The following is a 24,578-nucleotide window of genomic DNA, read 5'->3' as shown; positions in this document are numbered from 1 at the left end:
CCAGCCCTGCCTGCCTGCATTCCCGCCTCCGCTCCAGACCTGTTTGCTGTTTGCCGCTTACCTGGCCCCATCCCTGTCTCATTCTGCCTGCCTGTTTCCCCAGACTCCGGCGGCTCCTGCTCCTGGTCTTTCTCTCACTCACCTGGCCCAGCTTGTCCCCACACCTCTGGCCTCCAACCCAGACGGCTCATCACCCAGGCTGCTGGTAGCAGACCCAATTTCTTCAGGATCGAAAACCAACTGGTAAAAAAATGGGGTAATTTTCCCTTAGGCTAAGATTAGCCTCCACGTGGACTGGGGGCAGGGGATCACAGGAGGGGAGAAAGAAAGGGAAAGAAAGAAGAGATTTTTCCAAACAGGAAGTTGATTACAAGCATGGCATATTTCAAAGAATATCTTTTGAGTGTACTGGTCCTTTTATTTATCTCACTTGAGATTCAGGAGAGAAATTCATCTCCCTGCAACTCTTTGCCATTTTTGAGATTAAAAAACTCACTATGGGAGGGCAGCTGGGTGGCTCAGTGGACTGAGAGCCAGGCCTAGAGACGGGAGGTCCTGGGTTGGAATCTGGCCTCAGACACTTGCTGGCAGTGTCTGAGCGGGTCGATTAAACCCCATTGCCTAGCCCATACCAATCTCCTGCCTTCTGACAATAGGCATCTAAATGGATAAAAACCCAAGGAACTTTAAAGAGACTGGAGGTTATATTTTTAAGGCATTTCAGACTCCAATGAAAATCTTTGTATTCTATTGTTTTTTACTGTTTGTTTTGTTTATGGTTTAACTTTGTGATTTTAAGTTCATATATTACTGTAGTCAATGCTATTCTGTTACACTGAATCATTTTAATGTACTGAGTTTTAGCTACTGTTATATTCTGTTGCTTTTCCCCTATAACCATTCTGAACAAACATTATTGAATAAGCCCATATAAAAACAGCTTTTCTATTTTTGACTTTGTAAATTGTCACATAGAGGATATATGGACTCCATCAGAAAATTTGCTATAACAACCTTTGGAAATTTTAATGTGCTAAATATCTCAATTGATTTTAAGGGTTTTTTAGACATGATTTTTAGAGTTTTTCTTAACAATCTCTGGTCATTTTGCCTGCCCCTACCATGAGGTAAGGCCCATTCTAATAGTTTAAGTGAAATACAAATTTAACCCCTAACTCCCGCATTTCTAAAAATGTGAATGGAAGTTGGGCAGTTAATATCAGGGCATTTGTACCCCTAAAAAGCCTACAAAAAAGGAGCATCTCTCATTTATACTCTTCAGCTCATTTTACTTCCACCAGAATGATCTCTAGATTTCTTGATGATGTTCTAAACCCAAAATGAGTTTTACTTTGTTTAAAAATGTATTTGCCAAGATTGAAAGATTTGCTACATTTGTAAAAATTGTGACAAATATCCATCAGTTCATAGGCTTTTAAAATGCCATACAGCAACTTGTGTAAAAATGATAGTGTGTTTGTTTGCTATTGTAATTAACTGGGCTATTGAGAATTTTGGGGATATTGATACCACATATTTGTACTACTGTTCAATTCATCTGCTTGTACTCACAGTGGACCATGGCCAGGTATGAAGAGGAAATGGATCTCATTTTTGGTGAGAAAGTCTTGCATTCTATATTTTCTTAGCTGACACAGCGTGTCAATGATTATAAGCTACATTTTTATTTTTAAAACTCTTTTATTACATTTTTCTTGCATGTGCAATATACTAGTTCAGTTTTTTATTTTTTTCTCTCCTTTTTATATTTGAAGCACATGTGACCAGCATTAAGACTTTGATAGTCTATATTTTCATCTAGTATTTTTTTTAATTTGGATTTTTCTGATGTCTTTTTAATTTCTCTTACTAATTGATTCATATACGTCATACCTCAGCCATGCATCCTTAAGTGATCCTGTATTTTTCAATCACCCTTTTAACAGGGAAATGTAAAAATATTATTATTTTAAAATTCAAAGTTTAAATTCCTTTAAAGAAGAATTTTAGGTTTAAAAAGATGCTACCTCTCTGAATCCAGAAAGTGAACTGTTGGAGAAGCCATGAAGAAGCCTCCAGACCATAAGCTGCACAAGAAGATCAAGAATGAACTTTGGGTGTGGTTGATTGAAAATTTATTTGTATGTATACTTTCATGCCAAAGGGGACTGCCCTCTAACTGGCTTTTTGTCAATGCATCCAGCAATTATTGGTTTTGGTTTTTTTCCCTCTTATCCTCAAATTATTGTAATCTTTAAGTTGATTATGTTTTCATGATCCTTTGGGAAAAACCTTTTTTCCCAGAGTATCATATGGTAAAATGTAAAAATGGAGATTTGAACCCCAGACTTCAATCCCCAGAAGTCCTTGCTCTAGTTCCTGAGATGCCCTCTAATCTCACTGAGATTTCCACCTGGGCGGGATCAAAAATTTCTATTTAACTGGCTGTAAAAGCCTACTGAGTACTTCCTACTTCTGCTTCCAAGCAGATGTGTTTCTCATGATGTAAGTGAAATTGAATGGACCTTTCAGCCCTCCTAGGCATGTGCTTTCTTACTTGTATTTTCTTAAATTCTTAATCTTTAATAAACCTCTAAAATATAATACTTCTAGCAGAGAAACTAATTTTTACCTGCTACAACAGGCAAGTGCCATCATGGCCAGGTAAAGTGAAGACTCACCAATTGAAGTTCAAGATCTCGGGGCAGTGTCCAAGTTCTGTCAAAAGTGTAATTAAGGCTATATAGAAGATTACAGGTATAAGAATTTAAAATTTTAAGTTTTATGTTAAATATGAAAGTTCTAAAGTAATATTGTGGTCACTGATTTAAAAATATTATAGATTAAATCAAAATGACTTTTAGCAGCTTTATTTACAAAGAGGTGTAAAGAATAAAAGTGAAAAAATGTAAGAAGAAGGTAGAGAATTGTTTAGCCTACCACCCTAAGTGCTGCTCTGGTGTCCTGCTTAGCCCCATAGGGCTCAAAAATCTTTAGCCAGAGTACCTGGTGGTGTCTTCAGCAAGGCTGCCATCAATGAAGTCTCCTTCAGGAAAGAAAGGACTCTCCAGAACCAATCTCTCCAGAAACCAAGAAAGGAAGGCCAGTTGGCTGATGCAGAATCAATTCACCCAGTTGGCTGATGCAGAATCCAGGGAAAGAATCTCCTCCTTTAGTCCAGCTCACTGATGCAGAGTCTCAAAAGATCAACTCCAAAGGAAGAGAAGTTAAAAGAAATCCAAAGGAGATGTCCAAAGGAGAAGATTAAAGGGCAAAAAAAAAAAATCCCTTGGACAGGAAGTCCAGGACTTTTTATAGACCTTTTCCCACATTACTTCCTGTCCCTTCCCCACCTTATGGGAACCAATCGCAATCTTTCAATTTGCTTAGCACTGCCCAAGGGGATGGCAGTAGCCTTTGGAGGTATGAGTTTACTCTAGTAAGAAACTAAGAATTCTCTTACTTAGTGTTAAGTATAGGTGTTTAAGTTTTTGATTGATTAATTTAAAAGTTGCTGATTGATAAAGAGAAAGTTTGATTCACTCTTCACACATAGGTTTGGAAATAGCCAAGGAGACACTGCTACTTGGATAATAATAATAGTAATTAGACAAAGCTAATAATAATAATAATAGTGTTAGGCTGTGGGGCCTAATAGTTTATGAAATGATGGAATCAACATTATCTCCCCTGTGAGGCATGTGGGAAAGATATCATTATCCCCAATGTATAGATAAGGAAACCTGAATCTCAGAGAGTTTAAAGTATTTGCCCAAGGTCACACAGTTGAGATTCAGCCTGAGGATTTCTGCTTCTAAGTCCTTTCACAGAATCCCAATGGAGGAAGGCAAAGCAAATTCTGCTTATTCTTTTAGGGTGAAATAACTCCAGGGAGTTGCTATCTTTTATCTATTTCTTTCTGGTAAAGTAAACCACTTTCCACTAAATTCTAGTAATTGAAGATTTTTAGATTTGAGTTTATGCCGATGCTGAGTTTTTCTTGGAGATACTGCTTGTGCATGTTTTAGAGTCATTCTCTTCTCCTACATTTACATTTTGAGCATCTTTGCCACCATAAATAGCTCATTAAGATGGGGTTATTTTTTTGTTTGTCCATTCTTCCAGCTTACTTCCTGATTTGGGATTTGACGTTAGGATTAGGCTCTGCCAAACTTCTAGAGGGAAAATCTGAACTGGTCGTATTGCTGCTTTCTGGGAGTAAAAAGTGCTTTGCTATTCCAGGATCTCAGGGGCAGGCTGCGGACCTGCAGGTTTTTGGTATTTGGTCTGAAATAGAACAGTCTGATTACCACCACCACCACACCCACCCACACCTCTACCCACCAGCAGAAGTCTTGAGATCTGTAAGTTCCTGACCTGAGTTTGGGTTTGAGCAAAAGTAAACTACAGCTGTGACTTAACCCTTACCATTAAGCAAGAAAGCTCTGTTGGTTCACAATGCCAGAACTGTAGGCTCCCTTTTGGATTGAGATCCCTGCCTTGGTTATTCTTCTGTAGGTACAACTGGATATTGGAAGTAAGATCTAAGATCTGACTTGGGCTCTAAACCACATTGCTGCTATCGCTAGTTTCTGAATTTCCTTCTTTTTCTTTACATAGCCCAGGGTTTCTCTATCTGTTTGGCATTTAAAACCTTCATAACCTAGCCCTTTCTATCTTTCCAGTCTTTTTACAATTTACTTTCTGACATTGACTTACTTCCTGACTCATAGATTCAGTGACACTGGCCTCCAGCTTAGGGAAGTCTTTCTGGCTGTTCCCTTAAGTCTGGAATGCTCTCCCTCCTCCACTTTAACTATTGACCTCCCAGATTCCCTTTAAGTCTCAATTAAAATCCTATTTTCTATAGGAAGCTTCTCCCAATTCCTCTTTTCTTTTCTTTTTTTTTTTAGACCTTTACCTTCCATCTTAGAATCAACACTGTGTATTGGTTCCAAGGCAGAAGAGTGGTAAGTGCTAGGCTGAGGGAGTGGGGGGTGGGAAGCTGGGGTTAGTGAATTGCACAGGGTCACATAGCTAGTGTCTGAGACACATAGAAGTGTCTGAGGACAGATTTGAACCTAGGACTTCCTGTATCTTAGACCTGGCAATCCACTGAACCACCTAGTGTCTATGTGTGTGTGTGTGTGTGTGTGTGTGTGTGTGTGTGTGTGTGTGTATGCATATATATGGTTTTTAAAAAATAAGTAGATTTATTTTATTTGGACCCAAGTGGTAAAGGCACTGGAGTGTGGTTTTCAGTGTGCTATCAATCCTATGTTTCTTTAGCTAGTTGCCACACTATTTTTCCATAAGGAATTAGATCATAAGCCATAATGATTATTCTAATAACCATTTGATTATTGAATAATTATGCAGATAAATTACATTGAGCAGAGTGCCTGAAAATGTAACCATATGTGTTGAAAAATTGACCATTATTAAAATGGGCTATCAATTTAAATGCATTTAAAGCAATAACGTGCAAAAAGCCTACTTTGATTGTCCTTTCATTGTCATCCGCCCACAAAAACATCTACTTTCATTCTTTATTTCACTCTTGATTAGTAATGTGTTCTGGGTGGCAAGGCAGTTGTTTTTCTACTCTAGGTTTTGAGCCATAGCTTGGAGAAGTCCCATGATGTAATAAAAAATTATTTATTTAGAATATTCTTCCATGGTTACATGATTCATGTTCTTTCCCTTCTCTCTCCCCTCCCCTCTCCTGGAGCTGAAAAGCAATTTCGCTGGGTTATACATGTATCATTATTCAAAACCTATTTCCATATTCTTCATATTTTCAAGTCATCTTTTAATGCCAAAACCCCAATCATATCCACATCAAATCATGTGATTGATCATTTGTATTTCTTTTTACATTTCTACTTCCACAGATCTTTCTCTGGATGTGGATAGCTTTCCTTCTAAGTTCCTTGGTGTTGTCCTGGATCATTGCATTGCTGCTAGTAGAAAAGTCTGTTACATTTGATTGTGCCACAGTGTATCAGTTTCTGTGTACAATGTTCTCCTGGTTCTGCTCATTTTACTCTGCATCAATTCCTGGAGGTCTTTCCAATTCACATAGAAATCCTCCAGTTCATCATTCCTTTCAGCATAATAGTATTCCATCACTATCAGATACCACAATTTGTTCAGCCATTCCCCAATTGATGGACACCCTCTCATTTTTGTTAAGGCTAAATTAAAACTCCAGTCCTTAATTTCCATAGCTTATTAATATTTACTTGAAATAGAGCATCCAAGGGAATAGAGAGAGACCACTTCCTGGACCTCCTCTTTTATTTCTTCTCCTTTACCCCCAGATCCTAACCTGATCCTTTCTAGGTCATTGTGCTTAGGTCACTTCTCCCATGACCTATGTTTGGAGCACTCTCATGTGACATAGTGCATGCAACACAAGGATGCAGGTAGGAAACTCCAGTACATAATTTCTGGGGGAGCATTCCCTTTACACAATCTCCCCTTTCATTCTTTGGGAGACCAGCATGTTAAAACCTCCTTATTTGGGTTTTCTGGAAAATTAACATGCCAGGTCTCCCCAATGAATCACTACACATATATGGCTTATACCTCTAAAGCTTCTCTTACTAGAGGTGTATAAAATATTGTACTTTACAAAGAGGGAATTACAAAAAATTTGGAGATAAGAGGGAAAGAAAAGATAAAGAAAACAAAATGATTGATAGATGCATTGACAAAATGCCAATCTGGCACTTCCCTTTGGCATAAGAGTTTATATTGAGAATAAGTGATATGTTCAGCTCCCTTCAGTTCAGTTCATTATATCCCAAAGTTCACTCTGGTTCTCTTGATGTAGTATATGATTTCTGTAGGCATCCTTATGGCACCTTCTCCAAAAGATCTGCTTTCTTGATTCAGGGTGTTGGTGATATACTTTTCCCAAAATTGCTTTAAAAGATTTTAAACATTGGAATTGAGGATAATTATACATTTTCCAATTTTTGGCTACTACACCAATACATGGGATAACTAGAATTTTCCTAGACTATTCTAGTATTAAGTACTCCCATTTAATCTGGTCAAGGACTCCTTAGCCCAACCCTCTATGAGAGTTTAAATTTAGGTTTTATGCTAAATATGATAGTTTTATAAAGTAATATTGTGGTTGCTGAGTTTAAAATATTATAGCTTAAGTCAAAATTACTTTTATTTATTTATTTTTTAAACCCTTACCTTCCATCTTGGAGTCAATACTGTGTATTGGCTCCAAGGTAGAAGAGTGGTAAGAGCTAGGCAATGGGGGTTAAGTGACTTGCCCAGGGTCACACAGCTGGGAAGTGTCTGAGGCCAGATTTGAACCTAGGACCTCCCATCTCTAGGCCTGACTCTCAATCCACTGAGCCACCCAGCTACCTCCTCAAAATTACTTTTAGCAGCTTTATTTACAAAGAGATGGAAATAGTGAAAGTCGAAAAATATAGCTAAAGAGACAGATTTTAACAAGCCTACCAGCCCTTCTCTGGTGAAGTGAGGTTCAGCCCCACAGGAGCTTCCCCACCTCCCTTGTCACTACATGGATTTCCTGGTAATCCTCAGCCAGAAGTATCAGTGGTGTTTTCAGCCAGAGTTCCACCAACATAACCTCCTCCAAAGCCAAGGCAGGAATCTAAGATTCCTGTAGCAACTCAACCAGTCAGCTGACACAGGATCCAGGGAGAAAATCTCCTCCAAGCCAAGACAGAGATCTCCAGAACCAATCTCTCCAAATGCCAGGAAGGGAATGAATGTTAGACCATGTTAGTCTCTTTTTATACCCATTTTCCCCACATCACTTTCTGTCACTCCTCCTTCACAGAAACCAATGGCAGTCTTTTAATTTGCCTTGCTCTGCCCAAGGGGGGGGGGTGGCAGTGGCTTTTGGAGTTGTCATTTACTCTGGTAAGTGACTTTTGAACTCTTATACTTAATAAATACTTTAAGTTCTTGATTTGATTAGCTAAAAATAGACAAGGGGAGAGTTAATCCTATCATCACACCTCTATCCCTACTGCTACTTCACAATCTTATGGAGCTGACTATATTCTGAGCTACCAAGAGTAATACTGCTACTATGGTATAATATAGAGGTATAATGTGGTTATTAGGGATGTATCCTAGAGTATTTTATTGACTAGATAAGTGAGAGATTCCTGAGCTACACACCAAATTGGGGGTTCTAGTGGGTCAGACTCCCATAGATGGACTAGTCAAAAGTTGGAGTTTCAGGGCTTTAAAGAGGGAATTTATGGATTATCCTCTCAGTATGGTCAGTATCACAATGTGATCAGCTCTATGCATGACAACATACAGGGGACCTTGGAGTTATTACTGCCTTTGAAGGTAGGATGAAGAGTATTGTGGTATCAATTGAACTGAAATCAAAACTGAAATCAACAGAAAATCAATTAGTAAGGAACTTCCTCATTGACAAATTGCTTTGTCCTGTGTTTATAATACTGTGATTTGTAGGTCATTCTGTCTGTGTGCTATTGAGAACTACCACTATCAGGGTATCAACATTGCTTTCTGGTTAGCCTAGGCTATTGGATAGGTGTCTAGTATTTCCAAGTAGGTGTCAATTATGGTCAAGACATATTACTTATAGGATTTGATTTGGGGGGGAGGAGTGCCCCTATATAATCCATATACAAGATTTTAGGGTGACTTTCCCTAAATCTGATTTTTTCCTGAAGTCTTTCCTAGTGGCCATAGATTTGTGCATAGAACACTGATATGCCATATTCTTTGGTTATTTCCTGGTATAACAGAGAACCTCCATTGGTGTGTTCAAGCATAAGAATATTCTACCCACAGGTCTTTATGCTGATAATATTTCCACTTGGTCAGACTTTCTGGGAAATGGGTTTTTGCCATCACATGGGCCAATTTATCTTCATACTTGGGAACTAGACTGTTAGGATCTCTTTTAGGGATATGTTCCTTGAAGTTATATCCACCTAATTGGCTTTATCTCTTAATTCCTACATATTTGAGTACTACTTAATAAATATTTAGAATTGATGTTCCATGGAGCTTCTTTCCATATGCAGTCCCAGAGGGTTAGGTAGCTCCTCTTATATGCCTCCCAGCTGTGGGTACCAGGGTTAGTGAACCTTTTCCCAGCTCGAGTGCCCAGAGGGCAAATTCAAACTGTCTGTGAGCCCCTTGGATTACCTGAGAGAGTAGAAGGAGAAAGTGCTTGCTTGCTTTGGGTGGCTGGACAGAGGGGTGAGTAATGCAAAAAATGTCCTAGGGCTCTGGGAAGAGAGGGAATAGAACAGCTCCCTGAGTTCAGGCTGGACATGCGTGCCATGGCTTTGCCAATGAGGGTATATACATATGCCTCAATTCTAGGTTGGGCTTCCAGTACCATCATGGTATGACCTTGAACTCAGAAAATCAAAAGGATCCGACTTTCTCATAATTGCAAGATAGTCTTATCTGTTGGACTATAAACTAAGGATACTTTTATAGAACTATATAAAAACCACATGTACTTCTTCTGTGTTGCTTAGGTAGGGTTTAGAAAAGCGATATTTCTTTCTTTTTTTTTTAAACCCTTACCTTCCGTCTTGGAGTCAATACTGTGTATTGGCTCCAAGGCAGAAGAGTGGTAAGGGCTAGGCAATGGGGGTCAAGTGACTTGCCCAGGGTCACACAGCTGGGAAGTGTCTGAGGCCAGATTTGAACCTAGGACTTCCAGTCTCTATGCCTGGCTCTCAATCCACTGAGCTACCCAGCTGCCCCCTAGAAAAGAGATATTTCTAAGAGTGTGGAAAGCATGAGGGTTTCAAAAGTTATTTTCTTACCAATTTGTTGTTTATTGTACTTTAGATATGCCTGATTTTTATGCATTAATTCTTTCATGCAAGTACATCTTCTCAAACAGGGTGGTTTGTTATAGGCTACCTATATGGGTCCCTAACCCATTATCTCTAACTCACCCTCTGATGGACAATTGAGTTAATAATGTGACTGGCAAATCTATCACTTAATAAATAATTGCAATGTTACATAAATTATTTACAAAAATAGGGAAAGCAGCAACTTACCAAATTTCTTCCATGAGACAAATATATTCTTTCTATCTAAACCAGGGTGGGGTGAAGCAGAGAAAGAAAACATACCACTTCTCTAATGAATATTAATGCAAAAATATTGACTATAAGTATTACCAGGAAGGTTATATCAATATATTAAAAAGATATATAATATAATCAAGTTGACTTTATGCCAGGAAGGCAAAGTTGATTTGAAAAACTATAACTCTAATGAATCATTTTATTTCTAATTTTTTATAATCCTTATCTTCTGTATCAATCCTTAGCATCAATTCTGAGACAGGATAGTGGCAAGGGCTAGGCAATCAGGTCAAACAGCTAGGAGGTATCTGAGGCAATATTTGAACTGTAGTAAGCAAAGAAAGACTGCATTAAGCAAAGCATAAGCATGTGACTCAGAACTTCATGAGAGCCTGGGTCAACATTCCAAGGGGGAGGTGTGGTTCCAACTGAACAACAGTTCTTTCTTCTGGAGAAGAAGTAGGAGCAGTAAGTGTGGTTGGTAGCTACAATTCCAACTATCCAAAGATAACACTGGTCCTTGGAAGACATCAGCTGTGGAGAGGGACTACTTTAGCCAGATTGCAGGTCAGCTGGACTGGAGAATATAAGGAAGATTCATCTACTTGGCTAGGAGCTATCTTTCCTTTTGAACTTTGGCCCATCTTGGACTCAACTTTGTGAGATATTATTTATGTGGGACGTAACTTATTTAGCTTAGGAAGTTAGCCAATATGATAGTTATTATAGGGGGAATTAGGTTTGGGGATAAAATTTAGAAATTTCCCTTCTTGTTACCCTCATTCCTTTCCCATTTCCCCATCAATAAACTCAAAATATTTATATGTTTACCTCTTGTTTCTTCCCCTAAAACAGCCCATAATAATAGAAACTAGGTCCTTTCTCATTCAGCACTGGTACTCTATTCACTGTGCTACCTAGCATGTAACAGATCATTTTAATGACAAAAAAAAAAGATTATAACCATAGATTTAGAAATGACAGATATTGAAGGAGCTACGGCAAACAAGCATACTCATGCATCTATCAATTGTTCTAGCTATTCTTGAATTCAATTTATGCCTCTAAAAAGGAAGTGCATTACCTTTTTACTTAGAAATGCCAATTTTATACCCTGAAGAGATCAAAGAAAACAGAAAGAGGCACATATGTACAAAAATATGTATAGCAGTACTTTTAGTAGTAATAATGAACTGAAAACTAAGGAAGTACCCACTTCTAATGGCTAAATAAATTATAGTATGTGAATAAAATGGCTAATGTGGACATTTATTTTGTTTGACCATTCCTGTTTGTCATGAAAGCTTTAGTCTTCTATTCCTTTTATTGGTTAATTAGAGCTGGAGATTAGAGGGAAACAAAATAAGTATTTGTTAACAGGAAAAGTAATACAATTAAGGTTGGAAAAGTTACATGGTCATATTAATAGAGTCAGGAAAAAACTTTTGATGCAACACATAATTTCATTATTAAAAATGGAAATAAATGGACCTTTTCTTAATATAGAAAGTGGTACTTATCTAAATCTAAGCACCGGTGTTTTCTGTGATAGAGAATTGCTAATGGCTTTTCTAATGATATGGGGTAAAGCATTATTACCATAAATCCATTATTATATGATATAAGTTTTTAAAGATATATTTGTTATACTTCTGAGAATGCTAGTTACATCAATAACAAGAGGGATTTAACAGAGACAAACAAAACAAAATGATCTTTTTTGCAGATAAACTGAATAATTATTAACTTAAGTAAAGTAGAAGGCTATAAGATAAATTCATAAAAAATCATCAACCACTCCATGTTACTTAAAAAAAACCCAACAGGAAAAGAAAGAAAAAGAAATTCCACTAAAAATAACTACAGAAGGACTTTACTGTCATTTGTCCAACAAGATGGAAGACTAGACATTCTCTCCTGGCTTTGCTAAGTCACAAAAACTGACCAAAATAGGAATTATATATCAGAGGAAAAGCAAACACACCTTTCAGTTCAAACCAAGTTACAGAGAAGCTTAAGTATACGTAGCAAGACAAAATAGGAATTATATGAATTAAATTATTGAGACTTTAAAGAAATAAAGTTAGGTATTTGAAGAAATATTAATTGTCCATGGTTGTGCTCTGCCAATACAACAAAAATGACAATGGCTACTTAAATTAATTTGCAGATTCAGTATTATGCTAAACAAACTGCTAACTTTTTATAGGACAAGAAAATAATAATAGCCAAATTTACCTAGAAAAATAAAAGGTCAAGAATCTCAAGGGAAATAATGATACAAACTGGAAATAAAAGGGAACTAGCAGTACTAGATCCCAAATAATGTTTTGTAAAAGGGAATTCTTTGTTCTCTCTGAGTTTACACTTGTGAAAGGGAATCCTTTATTCCCTTTGTCTATTTTGAGTTAACACTTTGGTTAACAATAACTTAAGTACCCCAATTTAGTACCTCACCAGATTGTGAAGACAGGATTAACTCTCCTTTGTTTACCTTTTGATTGAATCAACTCAAGCTTGAACTAGGTGGAAGAGCTAAAAACCACTTGGTGAATTCACACCCTCAGAAACTCAATCAGCTAGGATGAGTGTTCACCACTCCAGAAGATGAGAACTTGCCTCCCCCTCCCTGGGGCAATGCTAGACAATTTGGAAACTATGAAGAGGGGCAGGGACAAGAAGTCACTATAAAAGCAAGCCCTGAACTCTCTCAGAGATTATCTTTGAGAAGATAGTCTAAAGAGATTGTCTTCTGAAGATAGTCTTCTAACTGGGGAGAGTCTTCTAGGGAGCTTCGCTGGAAACTGGGGCTTGGATCATGGGCTTGGTGCTTAGCTTCAACTTAGACTCTGACTCCCGGACTACTCCACTGGATGAGTGAAAAACTGATCCCTTTCCTAGTTTCCTAAGAGACTAGCTTCCATCTTGGAGGAGGCCTCATGGTTATTTACCACCAGCCTTCCTGGTTGAGAACCAATTAATCTCTACCTGGATTAAGCAGACCAAGAGTAAATATTTAGGTTGATAGGATAGATAACCTCTCTAACCTCTTCACATTTCTCTACTTTATTGTTTCCTCTCCATTTTGTAAATATTTGTAATTAAATTTCTGACTCAAGATATAATAAATATCGGTGACCACATAATTTCATAAAATTATTATCTAACCATTAAATTGAACCATTACAGCTTTAAAGCAGAAAACAGAAAAGTTGATAAGTGGAATAAGTGAGAAAATTCTTTTTTAAACCCTTACCTTCCATCTTGGAGACAATACTGGCTCCAAGGCAGAACAGTAGTAAGGGTAAGGCAATGGGGGTTAAATGACTTGCCCAGGTCACACAGCTGGGAAGTATCTGAGGCCAGATTTGAACCCAGGACCTCTCATCTCTAGGTCTGACTCTCAATCCACTGAGCCACCCAGCTGCCCCCAAATAAGTGAAATTTTAAAAGAGAAAGTCAATTTCACTGATAAAGCCTCATATTTAAGATATATAGATAACTGACATATATATGAATAGTCATTTTTCAATATCTTAAAGTAAAAGGAAATGAAAAGGAAATTCTCAAGAGAGGTAAGCTATCAACAACCATATTGACAATTCTCCAAATGTCTAGTAATAAGAAAAATATGAATTAAAACAACTCTGAGATTTCACCTCCTATCTATCACATTGGCAGAGATTACAAAAAAGAAAATAACTGTAGTTAGAATGATTGGGGGTAGCAGTATGGCATCCTTGGTAGATATGTGAAGTGGTTTGACTATTCCTAAAAGCTATTTCGAACTATAATATCCCCAAAGTCACTAAACTGCATTGCTGTTGACCCAGTGATAGGACTATTAGATTTATATGCCAAAGAAATAAAAAAAGGAAAGAAACAATGCTGTAGATACAAAAAAGCTTGAAGCAATACCTTTTTAATAGGAAAGAACTGGAAACAGATTGTGTCCATCTATTGGGGAAATGACCAAAACAAATCATAGTATATAAATCAGTGGAATATTATTGTGCTATAAGAAATAATGAAAAAAAAAGCCCTTGTAGCAAATATACTTCAACAAAACAAGTTCCCACATTGTTCATGATCAAAAATAAATATTTTATTCATCTTAAGTCTATTATCTCTCTGTCAGTATGTCTTTAGGGCACTTCACCATCAGCCCTCTGGAACTGTGGTTGGTTAAGCCTTTCAGAGTTGTTTTTCTTTTAAATACTGTCACTGTATAAATTGTTCTCCTGCTTCTGCTCACTTTACTCTGTCTCCATTCTGCCTTTCACTCTTGGTGGATGCCAGAAGACCAGGTAGTGAGTCACCACACCCTGCCCTGTTGAACAGAAGTGTTTCCATATGGAGGTTGGGGGAGGGGGGAGATTGCATTTATAGAAGCTAAGTGTTACCTTATCCTTGTTGCATACCCTTATTATATTAGGGCTAAGTAAACTTCTTTTTGCCAACTGTTCAATGACCTTCTCATGCTTCATTTCATCACAATAATGCACCTGAATTAATAGACCTGCCCCTGGGATTTGGTATAATTGAGAACTAGGGTGAGCTAAGAGAAGCCTTGTAGCTCATATCATGACTGAGTTGGGAGAAGGGTGCTGCAGATGCATTGGGTGGGGTGATAGTCTACCAAATATGGCATGGTATCACCTGGTGGTAAAAGTCTTTCTGATGGAATAGGGGGAGTCTTTTCAAAAGAGCAAGGAGCAGACTACTGCTTGGTTGGTACTCAAGGAGGCTGCCAGAAAGAATGAAGAAAGCACCAAGTCTAGCATTCCATGATTATTGTTGACCATCCTGTAGAGTTATATTGCCAACATAAGACAAAATGAACTGGTTAATTTCACATTTAGAGATTGGAGAGAGAGATCTTAGTTTTTAATCATTGTGTGCTGAAAACAGTGGCCACCCAAGGGAAAGGAGCTCTTCTGTTGGAGGTGCTCCCATTAGGAACCCACACAAAATTCTGCAATACAGACACTCCAGGGCATCCTATTAAGATTGGAGTCATGAGACAAGAGAATGATCATGGAAATGAGGAAGAGACTTAGGAACTTTTGCTAGTGGTTAAAAAATAAAAGACCTTAGATTTATTTTATTACTTTTTCAGGAAGGAAGGTGATTGCCTCCATGAAAGGAGCATGAGGTGGGTGTTTATCACCAAGGTACTGGGCAGGTTTCATGAGAATTTTAAATAGAAACCCGAAGAGTCACTAGAACAGTAGCCACCGAGGACATGGTCTAATGGAACCAATGTTGAGATTCTGTAGCTGAATTTCATAGACTTAGGGGAATCTTTGAGGATTTATTGCTACAGTTACCTCAGTCAATTGGAGTTTCCAAATAAGGGTTCCTCTTGTCCCTTGTTAGATGCCTGAGATAAGCAATTATTTGCACCTATATCTGTATTCCTATTGCAACCAGTTCTATGGTGGGGATATATAAAGGAGAGGGTGAAGTTTCTAAAGGAAATGATTTTGATTGATTGAATATATGTGCTCCCAGCCCTGGCTCATCCTATGATAAGCCTGGCTTGGAGGTCAATTAGATTCCAACTTTTAGGTAGAGCTCCATAAAAAGGCTTCAGATGTCAGCTATGAATCTCTTCCATCACACAATGAATTACAGGTGTAGCCTAATGAAACAGTGAAAGTTGAGCAGATCACCAAGCTATGACTTGGGTAAGTATTACTGTCTGGGTAAATGAGTGTTCAGGAATGGGGAAAAGGGGAGGAGTCCTGGAAGAAGGAAGAGTCCTGGAGCTAAAGGTCATGGTAGGTGATGATTCCCTCTTTTGGAGGGAGGTTTGGGTGTGACTCTTGAAACATGGTGTTAATAAGGAAGCAATTAATGACCAGTCTAGTGGGGTGCTAGTAAAATGGTACAGGGAAATTCAGTACAAGGGAGGCAGGGGCTCTTTGTCCCTGCTCAATCCCAAAGCATTTTCGTGGGCCTTTGCTCTATCTGGATCTTTCAGGGGAAACCATGGTGGGAATATATATGAGTAGGTAGGTCTTTTCAGTAACTTCTGCACAAGTTAGTGTGAGTGGGGCCAAATGGAATCCTTTGGAGTTTCCTGAACCATCGTATGGTGTTAACAAACAAAAAAACATTGAGTATCCAGGGAGGGAAAAGATATTTCTTCTCTAATGATGGAGGTAGTGTATTCTTATACTTGCTCCCCTTACAGCGATGCTGGCCAGGAAGGCGAATGGCCTTTAGAAGTTTACAGTGGACTCCAGGAATATCATTTCCATCACTCCAAATATTTCTGACCTTGTCAGTGTCATAGACTAGGGTAGTTTGGGCTTAGGGTGAATCATATGAAGTTACTGACCTCACCAATGTGTGTTTTCTCCATCTCTGATGAGACCAAAGAAGAGAGGTCTATTTTCACCTGGGAAAGAGTCAAGTAATTTTTTTAACTCTTACCTTCTGTCTTAGAATCAATATTAAGTATTGGTTCCAAGGCAGAATAGTGGTAAGGGCTAGGCAGTGGGGGTGTGTGTGTATGTCATACCACTAGGAAGCATATGAGGCTAGATTTAAACCCAGGACCTTCCATCTCTAGGCCTGGTTTTAAATTTACTCAGTTGTCTAGTTGTCCCTTAGTAATCATTCAATATCTTTTTCTAGGGCTATTTGATATCCCCTTTAAACTGCCAGACTTTATAATGGGAGGAGACCTGAAAAAAGACTCTCCTGAAGACATTGTTGTTGGGTAGTGGTGTCCAACTCAAAAAAAAACAAGGGGCTGCTAAACCATATATAAGGTTCCTAATTGACATATGTTGACTTAACAAACCACATGTTAACCATTATCTACGGTTTATTTTATTTTTATTTATTTTGTTAATTATTTCTCAGTTACATTTTAATCTGATTTGTATGGCACGTGGAAGTGTTGTGGGTTATATGTGGCTTCAAGCTGCTTGTTTGACCCTATTACATTAATGATATAATGTTGACCAGACCTGATCCGAAAAGAGGTAAGAAATCATTCCCAAGAGAATTCAGGGTCCAGCTGCTTAATTAAGTTTTAGAGAAAACAGTAGACAGGAAAAACCCAGAGTATACTAGATATAATCTGGAATTGATATTAACTTTCCTATGTTATAAAAAGAAAGCCAATAGACTTATTAGACTCTTTCAGTATTAGAGAATAAATATTCCCTACCTGGGTGTCCGGGGGCCCAGAAGAGACAACTGCTCTGGAAGACATAAAGTAGACTGTCTAGCAGTCTCCTACAGTGGACCTCTAGGGCCCTTCAAGGCCCACATTTCTCTGAGTTTTCTGTCCATAAAGACAAGGCTGAGTAGAACCGTTGGCAGATCTCATGGAGTCACAGTGAATAAGTCAATGTTAGGTGTCTGGAATTCCAAATTCCCTAGAGCAGACACTCATTATATTGCTTTTGAAAAGCAATCACATGCCTTTTACTAGGCTCTATTTACTACTGAACAGACGACATGGGTTGCACCAAGAGATATTTGTTCAGAGCTGCTTTGTGAGGTACAAGGTAGTCTATCTAATAGGATAGAATAGGGTATAAGAGGTTTCTCTGGCCAAATGGAAATGATCCATTCAAAAACACTCTTTCCTTTGTAACTACAGAATTAGTGTCCTTCACAATCAGGCAATAACTATAACAGAGACAGAGACTTCCATTCCAACCTCTAGAACTTTGCCTTTTCTACAAGGTTCCTGTTTTCTAAAAAACACCATTTTGCTTGGTTTACCAATGGCTCCATCTACTGCAAGTCTGGCACATACAACTGGGCTTCCTTAAGTTGCTAATCCAATAACAGGAAATGCAATAGGGAATGTGGGGCCTGGTAAGTTCTTCTAGTGGGCTGAGGTCTAGGATGCTTGGTATGTGACAGAACTTTGAGGGAAAGAGTAGACAAATGGATCCTTTCCAGATGGGCAGGGTAAAGGGGCAAGGAACACCAAGGAAAAAGGTCCTGGAGAGTTGATTATCTCAAGAGGAATGGAGAGAGCCAGTGGCTAGGCTCAAGCTGAAGGGGGCAATGATGAGCTGACTCTAGGGCTGGTAAGAAGCAACTTGCTTCAGGTCATATTTCTTTTTCTCCCTTTGGCTCTCCAGTAGATAAAATTATTTTTGGCAGTTAATTATTTACTTCCTGAATTTCCATCTCATCTTTATGGAAGCATGGGAGAGAGAAACACAGGTTTTGTCCTTTCTTGGTTGCTAACTAAAGCAGCTGGTTTACTTTCATTTCTTTTCTATTTAGCCTATTATTTACAAAAACTAACTGGCCATTAACTTGAACTTGCTAGTTTATTGCACATATGGAACAAGACTGAGGGAGGAAAAATTTAGGGTTTAGTGGAGGGAAGATGTAAATCTATCTTTTTTCCCTTCTTTCCTTCCTTCCTTCCTTCCTTCCTTCCTTCCTTCCTTCCTTCCTTCCTTCCTTCCTTCCTTCCTTCCTTCCTTCCCTTCCTTCCTTCCTTCCTTCCTTCCTTCCTTCCTTCCTTCCTTCCTTCCTTCCTTCCTTCCTTCCTTCCTTCCTTCCTTCCTTCCTTCCTTCCTTCCTTCCTTCCTCACTTCCTTATTTTCATCCTTCCTACTTAGACTGAGATAGGGCTAGAGAACCAGTGATATAGTCTGTTAGCTGATAATTTTCCAGGACGCATAAAAGACTTGGTTATGAAAGCAGTATGTTATTACAGGGAAAATCACTGACTTTGGAGACAGAGTGCCTGAGTCCAAATCCTGCCTTTGAGGCTTACTACTTGTGTGGCCAAGTCATTTCAGCTCCTGTGATTTCAATTTCCTCATTTGTAAAATAGGTGTCTGATGTCCCTTCCAGCCCTAGACCACTGATCCTATGTAGAAGTCATGAGCTGTGTACAAAGTAGCTATTTTAGCCAGAGGGAACCTTGGGGCTGCCAACTCCGTGGCACTGAGGTCAATAGCCTGATCTGATGGGAGGTAGTGTGATTTTGTTTCAGAAAAGCTGCAGCTACTTGCATTTGGCACTAGAGGGAGGAGGCACCCAGGATTCAGTGCTGGTTTTGGAGTTTGGATGATCTGAATTGAATTGTCTCAGACACTTATTAGCTGTGTATTCATGGACAAATCACTTAACCTCTCTCAACCTCAGTTTACCTCATTGGTAAAATGGAGATAATGATTGCACCTACTTCATAGGGTTGTCATGGGGATCAAATGAGATGATATATGTAAAGTGCCATATAAATGCTAGCTATGGTCATTCTGTCATTTGACAGTAGTGTAGGAGCCTCACATGAACAAGAAATTTTTTTTCTCCTAAACCACAGCTTTAACACCTTTGCTTTCTTTGATAAAAGTCTGATACCTAAGATATATAGATAACTGACTCAAATGTAGAAAAAGTTTTTCCTCAATAGATAAACAAAGTATATCAATAGGATGTTCTCAAAAAAAGAGAGGCAAAAACCAAAGACTCAGAGGGGATTGATTATCCTGGAAATAAAACTGAATGCATAGATCCTTAAGATGGATTCTCTATAACCATCCAACCCTCTTGAAAGATTTTGGCTTGGAGCTGCCATCTTGATCCTATAACTCCCTTGATCCTGCAATTGCCAAAGAAGTTTTTAAAGACACATCTGTGAAATTGAATCACCGACTAAATGGATTTAAGCTGACTTGATGGGGGGCGGGGCATGGTTAAAAAAAAAAATTCAATTCTACACTGAGTGGCTTGGGTGAATACTGATGTTATTTCCTATAATTCTTTAGCATGGATCTATACAAATCTAGTCCTAATGTGCCTTTCCAGTTGAATCTCCTATACTCCACTAAACATAAAGTATGAAGAAGACTGGGCCTTTTCTTGTTGATACTTTCTAGTCTTTTGGCTTTTACTCATAGTGTTTCCTAGAATCCCCAGCCTCCTTACGAGAAAGGGTTAGCTCAAGGCAGCCTCTTATTTGAGCCCTTTCTTGATCCACTAGTCATAGAGTACCCTTCCCTGTCCCTTATTACTTGGACTTTTATGGAATATATTTTGCCTTTACTTTCTTGTGTATATATTATATATATGGCTTGCCTCCAGTAGAATACTAGTTCCTTAAGGGCAGGAACTGTTTTTTTTCTAGCTTTTGCATGCCCAGTGCCTATTCACCCTACCATGAACATAGGTGCTTAATAAACAAACACATATTGAGTGAATATCAAGCATTTATAGAGCATCTTAAGGTATTCAAGGTAATTTTATATGTACTATCTTGTTTGATGCTCACAGTAACCTTTTGAGGAAGGTGCTACCATTTTCTCTATTTTACAGATGAGAAAAATGAGACGGAGAGAAGTTAAAAGCTTCCCAGCATAGAATCGGTACTAAATATTGTTTCTAACGCAGAAGAGCTGTAAGAGCTAGTCAATTGGGGGGTAAAGTGACTTGTCCAAGGTCACACAGCTAGGAAATATCTGAGGTCATATTTGAACCCTGGTCTTCCAGTCTGTAGGTCTGGCTCTCAATACACTGAGGCACCTAGCTGCCCCAAAAGACTTTTCTTAAACAAGCATTTATTAAGTGCATCATTAATTAGTCTAGGCACTGTGCTAAGCACTTTATGAGTATCTCATTTTAGCCTCACAACCACCCTGAATTTCTGTGCTATTACTATTCCCATTTTATAGTAAGAAAATAAAGGTAGGGTCACAAAGCTGCATTTGAACTCTGGCCTGTCTTGATTCCTAGTCCTTGGCTTTATCCACTGCCCTACCTAACTGCCTTAGTGAATGAATCCAATCCTTACCCCTCTACCTCTCCTACCCCAATTGCCCATATAGGTTCCTTCTAGTTGTAGGCGATTATTTTCCAACGACCACACCAGAAATAAAACATTTGAAAAATGGTTTTTATTATTATTATTTTTAAAAAGACAAAACCAACAACTGGGAAACAATAGTAGATACAAGATTCACATGGTGCTAAATGGGTAGAACACACATGAGTTGATAAGGGGTCAGAAGGGAGGATGAGGAAAAAACAAGTCTCCCCCTCGGAGAGGGTTAGAGCACCACTGCCTACTCTGTAAGAACAGTAGCCCAGACTAACAAGGAAGAGTGAACCAGCTCTCCTCCCTTGCTGGGGGCCACTTACTGAGCCGAGACTGAAATCCAGCAAGGAAGGGTTTAGTGGCAAGACAGGTCATGCCTTAGAGATGGGTAGGAAAGGAAGGGATAGAGGTAAAGTCATCCGAAGGCCAAAGGGTCAGAGCTTCTTTTGCTAGCGGTCATTGTCCTCTTTCTCAGCCCCTCACTCTATCTACCCCTTTATTCCCCATCAGTCAGGCATGTTTTCTTGGCCTGGGTCTGTGTGAAGGGTAGAGTCTCTTCCATAAGATTTTAGCTGCTTCAGGGCAGAGAATTTGGAGATGACTAATTTAGAACAGTTGCAAGGCAGCTGGCTCTCTCGACCTCCGAGCAGAAGCATGGGGACAGCGATAGTGTGTGAGGGTCTACAGATCGGAGCTGGATTCCAGGCAAAGAGGATCCTGATCTGATCTGGAGAAGATGGTGCTGGTGAAGTTGGCCCAACAGCTGAGAAAAGGTTTTGTCAAGACAAACCATTTCACCCTTCTTTTTTGTTGCAGCAAATGCTCAGAGACACTATGATACAAATGCCAACTTCAACTTGGAAGGAAAAGATTACAGCAAAACACAGAGGGAAAACTAATTTCTACCATTTATCTCACTAACACAGGGAACAATCAGCTGGAGGAATTGCACCTAGAAAAGGAATTTCTCTAACAGGTGCAAAGGAGGGTAGTGTGAGTGTGATGCCATAATCAGACAGAATGGACCAAATTCTGTGCCTCCTTACTCCCATGAAGCTGAGCCATTAGTCAGTGGGAGTTGTGAGCCAGTAGTTGAGGTAAGAATTTGATGGATGTTTTGAAGCACATTTACTGTGTTCAGAAATGCCAGATCAGGTTGTGTTGTCTCAAAAAAGTAGGAAACAATTTATCTTTAGAAAGCACAAAGGCATGTTTATATAAAAAGAGGGAAAGATCCATGTCTTTCTTTTGAACTTGGACAGACTCTACTTTTCCCTCTTCCTACAAGGGAAAGAAAGAGGAATTAGGAAAAGTAAAGGTTGTATGAATATGTTCCCCCATCATGGTTGTATCTTGAAAAAGGAAATTAAGTATTAGGTCTTTTCCTTTTCAGAGCCAGAAACAATGAGTATTTCTGCACATTTACCCAAATATCCTCCATTCATTACTCTCAAATTTTAACAAAATAGATTATAATGATGTGAGTTTTTAGAGGGAAAGAACCAAACCAATCAAGAAGTATTTATTAAGTGCTTATTATGTACCAAGCACTGTGCTGGGTGCTGGGGATACAAAAAAGGAATGGATATAACTTGTTCCCCTGGCATGTATTTGTAATAAAACATGTTTAATAATAAATCTACTAAGTGGGTTTGCGTTCTCTGTATTTCTCATAGCATCATTTATATATTAACTCTAAGTTCACAAATCTGTACAAACATTCTCTATGCCAAAAGCTGGCTAGAACCAAAGTGGAACATTGCAGTCACTCTGTCTTGGCCTACAGAGAGGCAAAGGGGTGGGATCCATGATCCGGCCCCATGTTCTTTCTTTCACCTTTTGTTTGGATAGCTCTTTCCATCTACAGTCATGACTACAAACAGAGGCCTGAAGTCACCTTCACAATGGCTGCTTGGCATATTTCCATTTGAACATCTAGTTGCTTTTTTCCTTTCTGGTGGACCAGTCCATTGCTCTCCTCAATTCTTCTAGGTCCCTAACCTCAGTCACTCAGTGCCTGCTATGTGTAGAATTCCAGGCCAGCTCATCTTCTCCCTTAAATTCCCTTAATGGAGCTGGGGTCCTAGCCACAGGCATTGTGGAAGTACCAGCTTGTTGCTGATTTTTTGTCCTCTGCTCATAATTTTTCAACCCAAGTCCACTTGCAAGAGAAAAAGACAGAGAGAGAGAGAGAGAGAGAGAGAGAGAGAGAGAGAGAGAGAGAGAGAGAGAGAGAGAGAAAGACTGAGAGAGAAAGACTGAGAGATAGAGACAGAGAGAAAGAAAGAAAGATGGAGACAGAAAGAGAGAGAGCAGCTTTGGTTTTCTCTTCTCTATCACAGAAGGCAAGTGAAATACTATTCTAAGGAGCAGTAGTCATCTCCACAATAGCCCTCCATTGTGTAAAGTGGAGGCTTTCCAGCAGTTCTGGGTCCTAGGAAGTGCAGGTCCATAGAAATCCCATTCTTCTGTAAAGTTATGTTTTCAAAAGGAGATAATGGCTCAATTTTGTGTTCTAGCATCAATAAGACTGAGTTACTCCTGAAAGCTCAGGTAAGCAATTTTGCCTTCTTCTGAGGCTGACTAAACCTTTTAAGGCATTTGAACAACCTCCTTGCTTAAAGTCAGTCCTCAGTTTCTGATTGCTGCTCATATTCCAATTTCCCCGGGTCCTTATTTGTAAAAACCAGCACTTAATGTGTTTTTGGAGATCAGGGAAAATTTTCGTTTCAAGTGAGTTTTTTTTTCTTTTTTCTCTTTTGGTCTGTTTGTTCTGTAAAGGATCTTCCTGTTTTATCAAAAAATCCACTGTAGTAAGGAGATGAAAATTATTTTTAAGGGGAAGGAGATCCTGATCTCTCTTCACACAGGGGTGGTCCGCCGATTAATCATGCTGACATGAAATCCTTCTTTCAGCTCCTTCTGCAGGAAGTTGTGAACCTGGAGGAAGCCAGCCTCTTGCTCTGGATTGTAGCTTGCTGCCGTGGTCACTTTCAGGGGTTCCCTGGACAGGGTATACATGGAGATCTCTCCCATGGGGATGGAACTTGAGATCTTCATGCTGACGGGAGAGACATCCCTGGAAGGAGAAGCCTCTGTTGACTGGGAACTAGACCTGGATCTCCTCCTTCTATACCTGTAACTTGGCATTCTGGCATAAGGGGAAGAGGAAGAAGTCTTAAGGAACTCCCGTTTGGTCTTAAATCTTAACTCTTTATTTTTCTCAATGTAAATGTTTACAGCCAAGACGCCTATGGTCTCAGCCACAATAAAAGACAGAGCGCCAAAGTAAAAAGACCAACCATAGTTGTAATGGTTTTTTTTGTCTTCATCTCTCTTGTCACTTGGGTCACCTGCATTGCTGGAGATATAAACGATGATTCCAATGATGTTACTCAGACCTGAAAGGGAAAGAGGAAAGGAAGAAGAATGATAAGTTTTGGAGCCCAGATAGCTGGATCATTAAGATGGTTTGGGAAGTGATGAGTAGGGGGTCATTTGGATGAGGCAAGCAGGAGGTCTGGATTCCAACATCCTTTGGCACATTCCAAAAATGTTCAACATAGATACATCTTAATGGTTCCCTCCCACTCTGTTGTTTTCTTCTCTTTCTAACCTTATTCAGCATGCCATATTTGCATGCTAAATTACAGCCTTTTTATTAA

General features: G+C 39.0%; 1 protein-coding gene and 1 long non-coding RNA gene across 2 annotated transcripts in view; one reads left to right on the top strand and one right to left on the bottom strand.

Moving 5' to 3' along the window:
- On the top strand, positions 1-23,967 carry LOC130457259 (uncharacterized). Its single transcript, XR_008916426.1, has 4 exons — positions 1-243; positions 4,914-4,970; positions 21,840-22,010; positions 23,830-23,967. It is a non-coding gene; the product is annotated as an uncharacterized LOC130457259 (long non-coding RNA).
- Positions 20,971-24,578, bottom strand: part of CACNG4 (calcium voltage-gated channel auxiliary subunit gamma 4) — a 119,095-nt gene continuing 115,487 nt past the window's right edge. The window contains exon 4 of the mRNA XM_001370279.4: positions 20,971-24,314. Coding sequence (XP_001370316.1) covers positions 23,776-24,314 — 539 coding nt within the window. The 3' untranslated portion in view covers positions 20,971-23,775. The remainder of the gene's footprint in view (positions 24,315-24,578) is intronic.

The sequence above is a fragment of the Monodelphis domestica genome, chromosome 2 (genome assembly GCF_027887165.1).
Source record: "Monodelphis domestica isolate mMonDom1 chromosome 2, mMonDom1.pri, whole genome shotgun sequence".
NCBI lineage: Eukaryota > Metazoa > Chordata > Mammalia > Didelphimorphia > Didelphidae > Monodelphis > Monodelphis domestica.
This window is presented reverse-complemented; position numbering and strand designations above follow the sequence as displayed.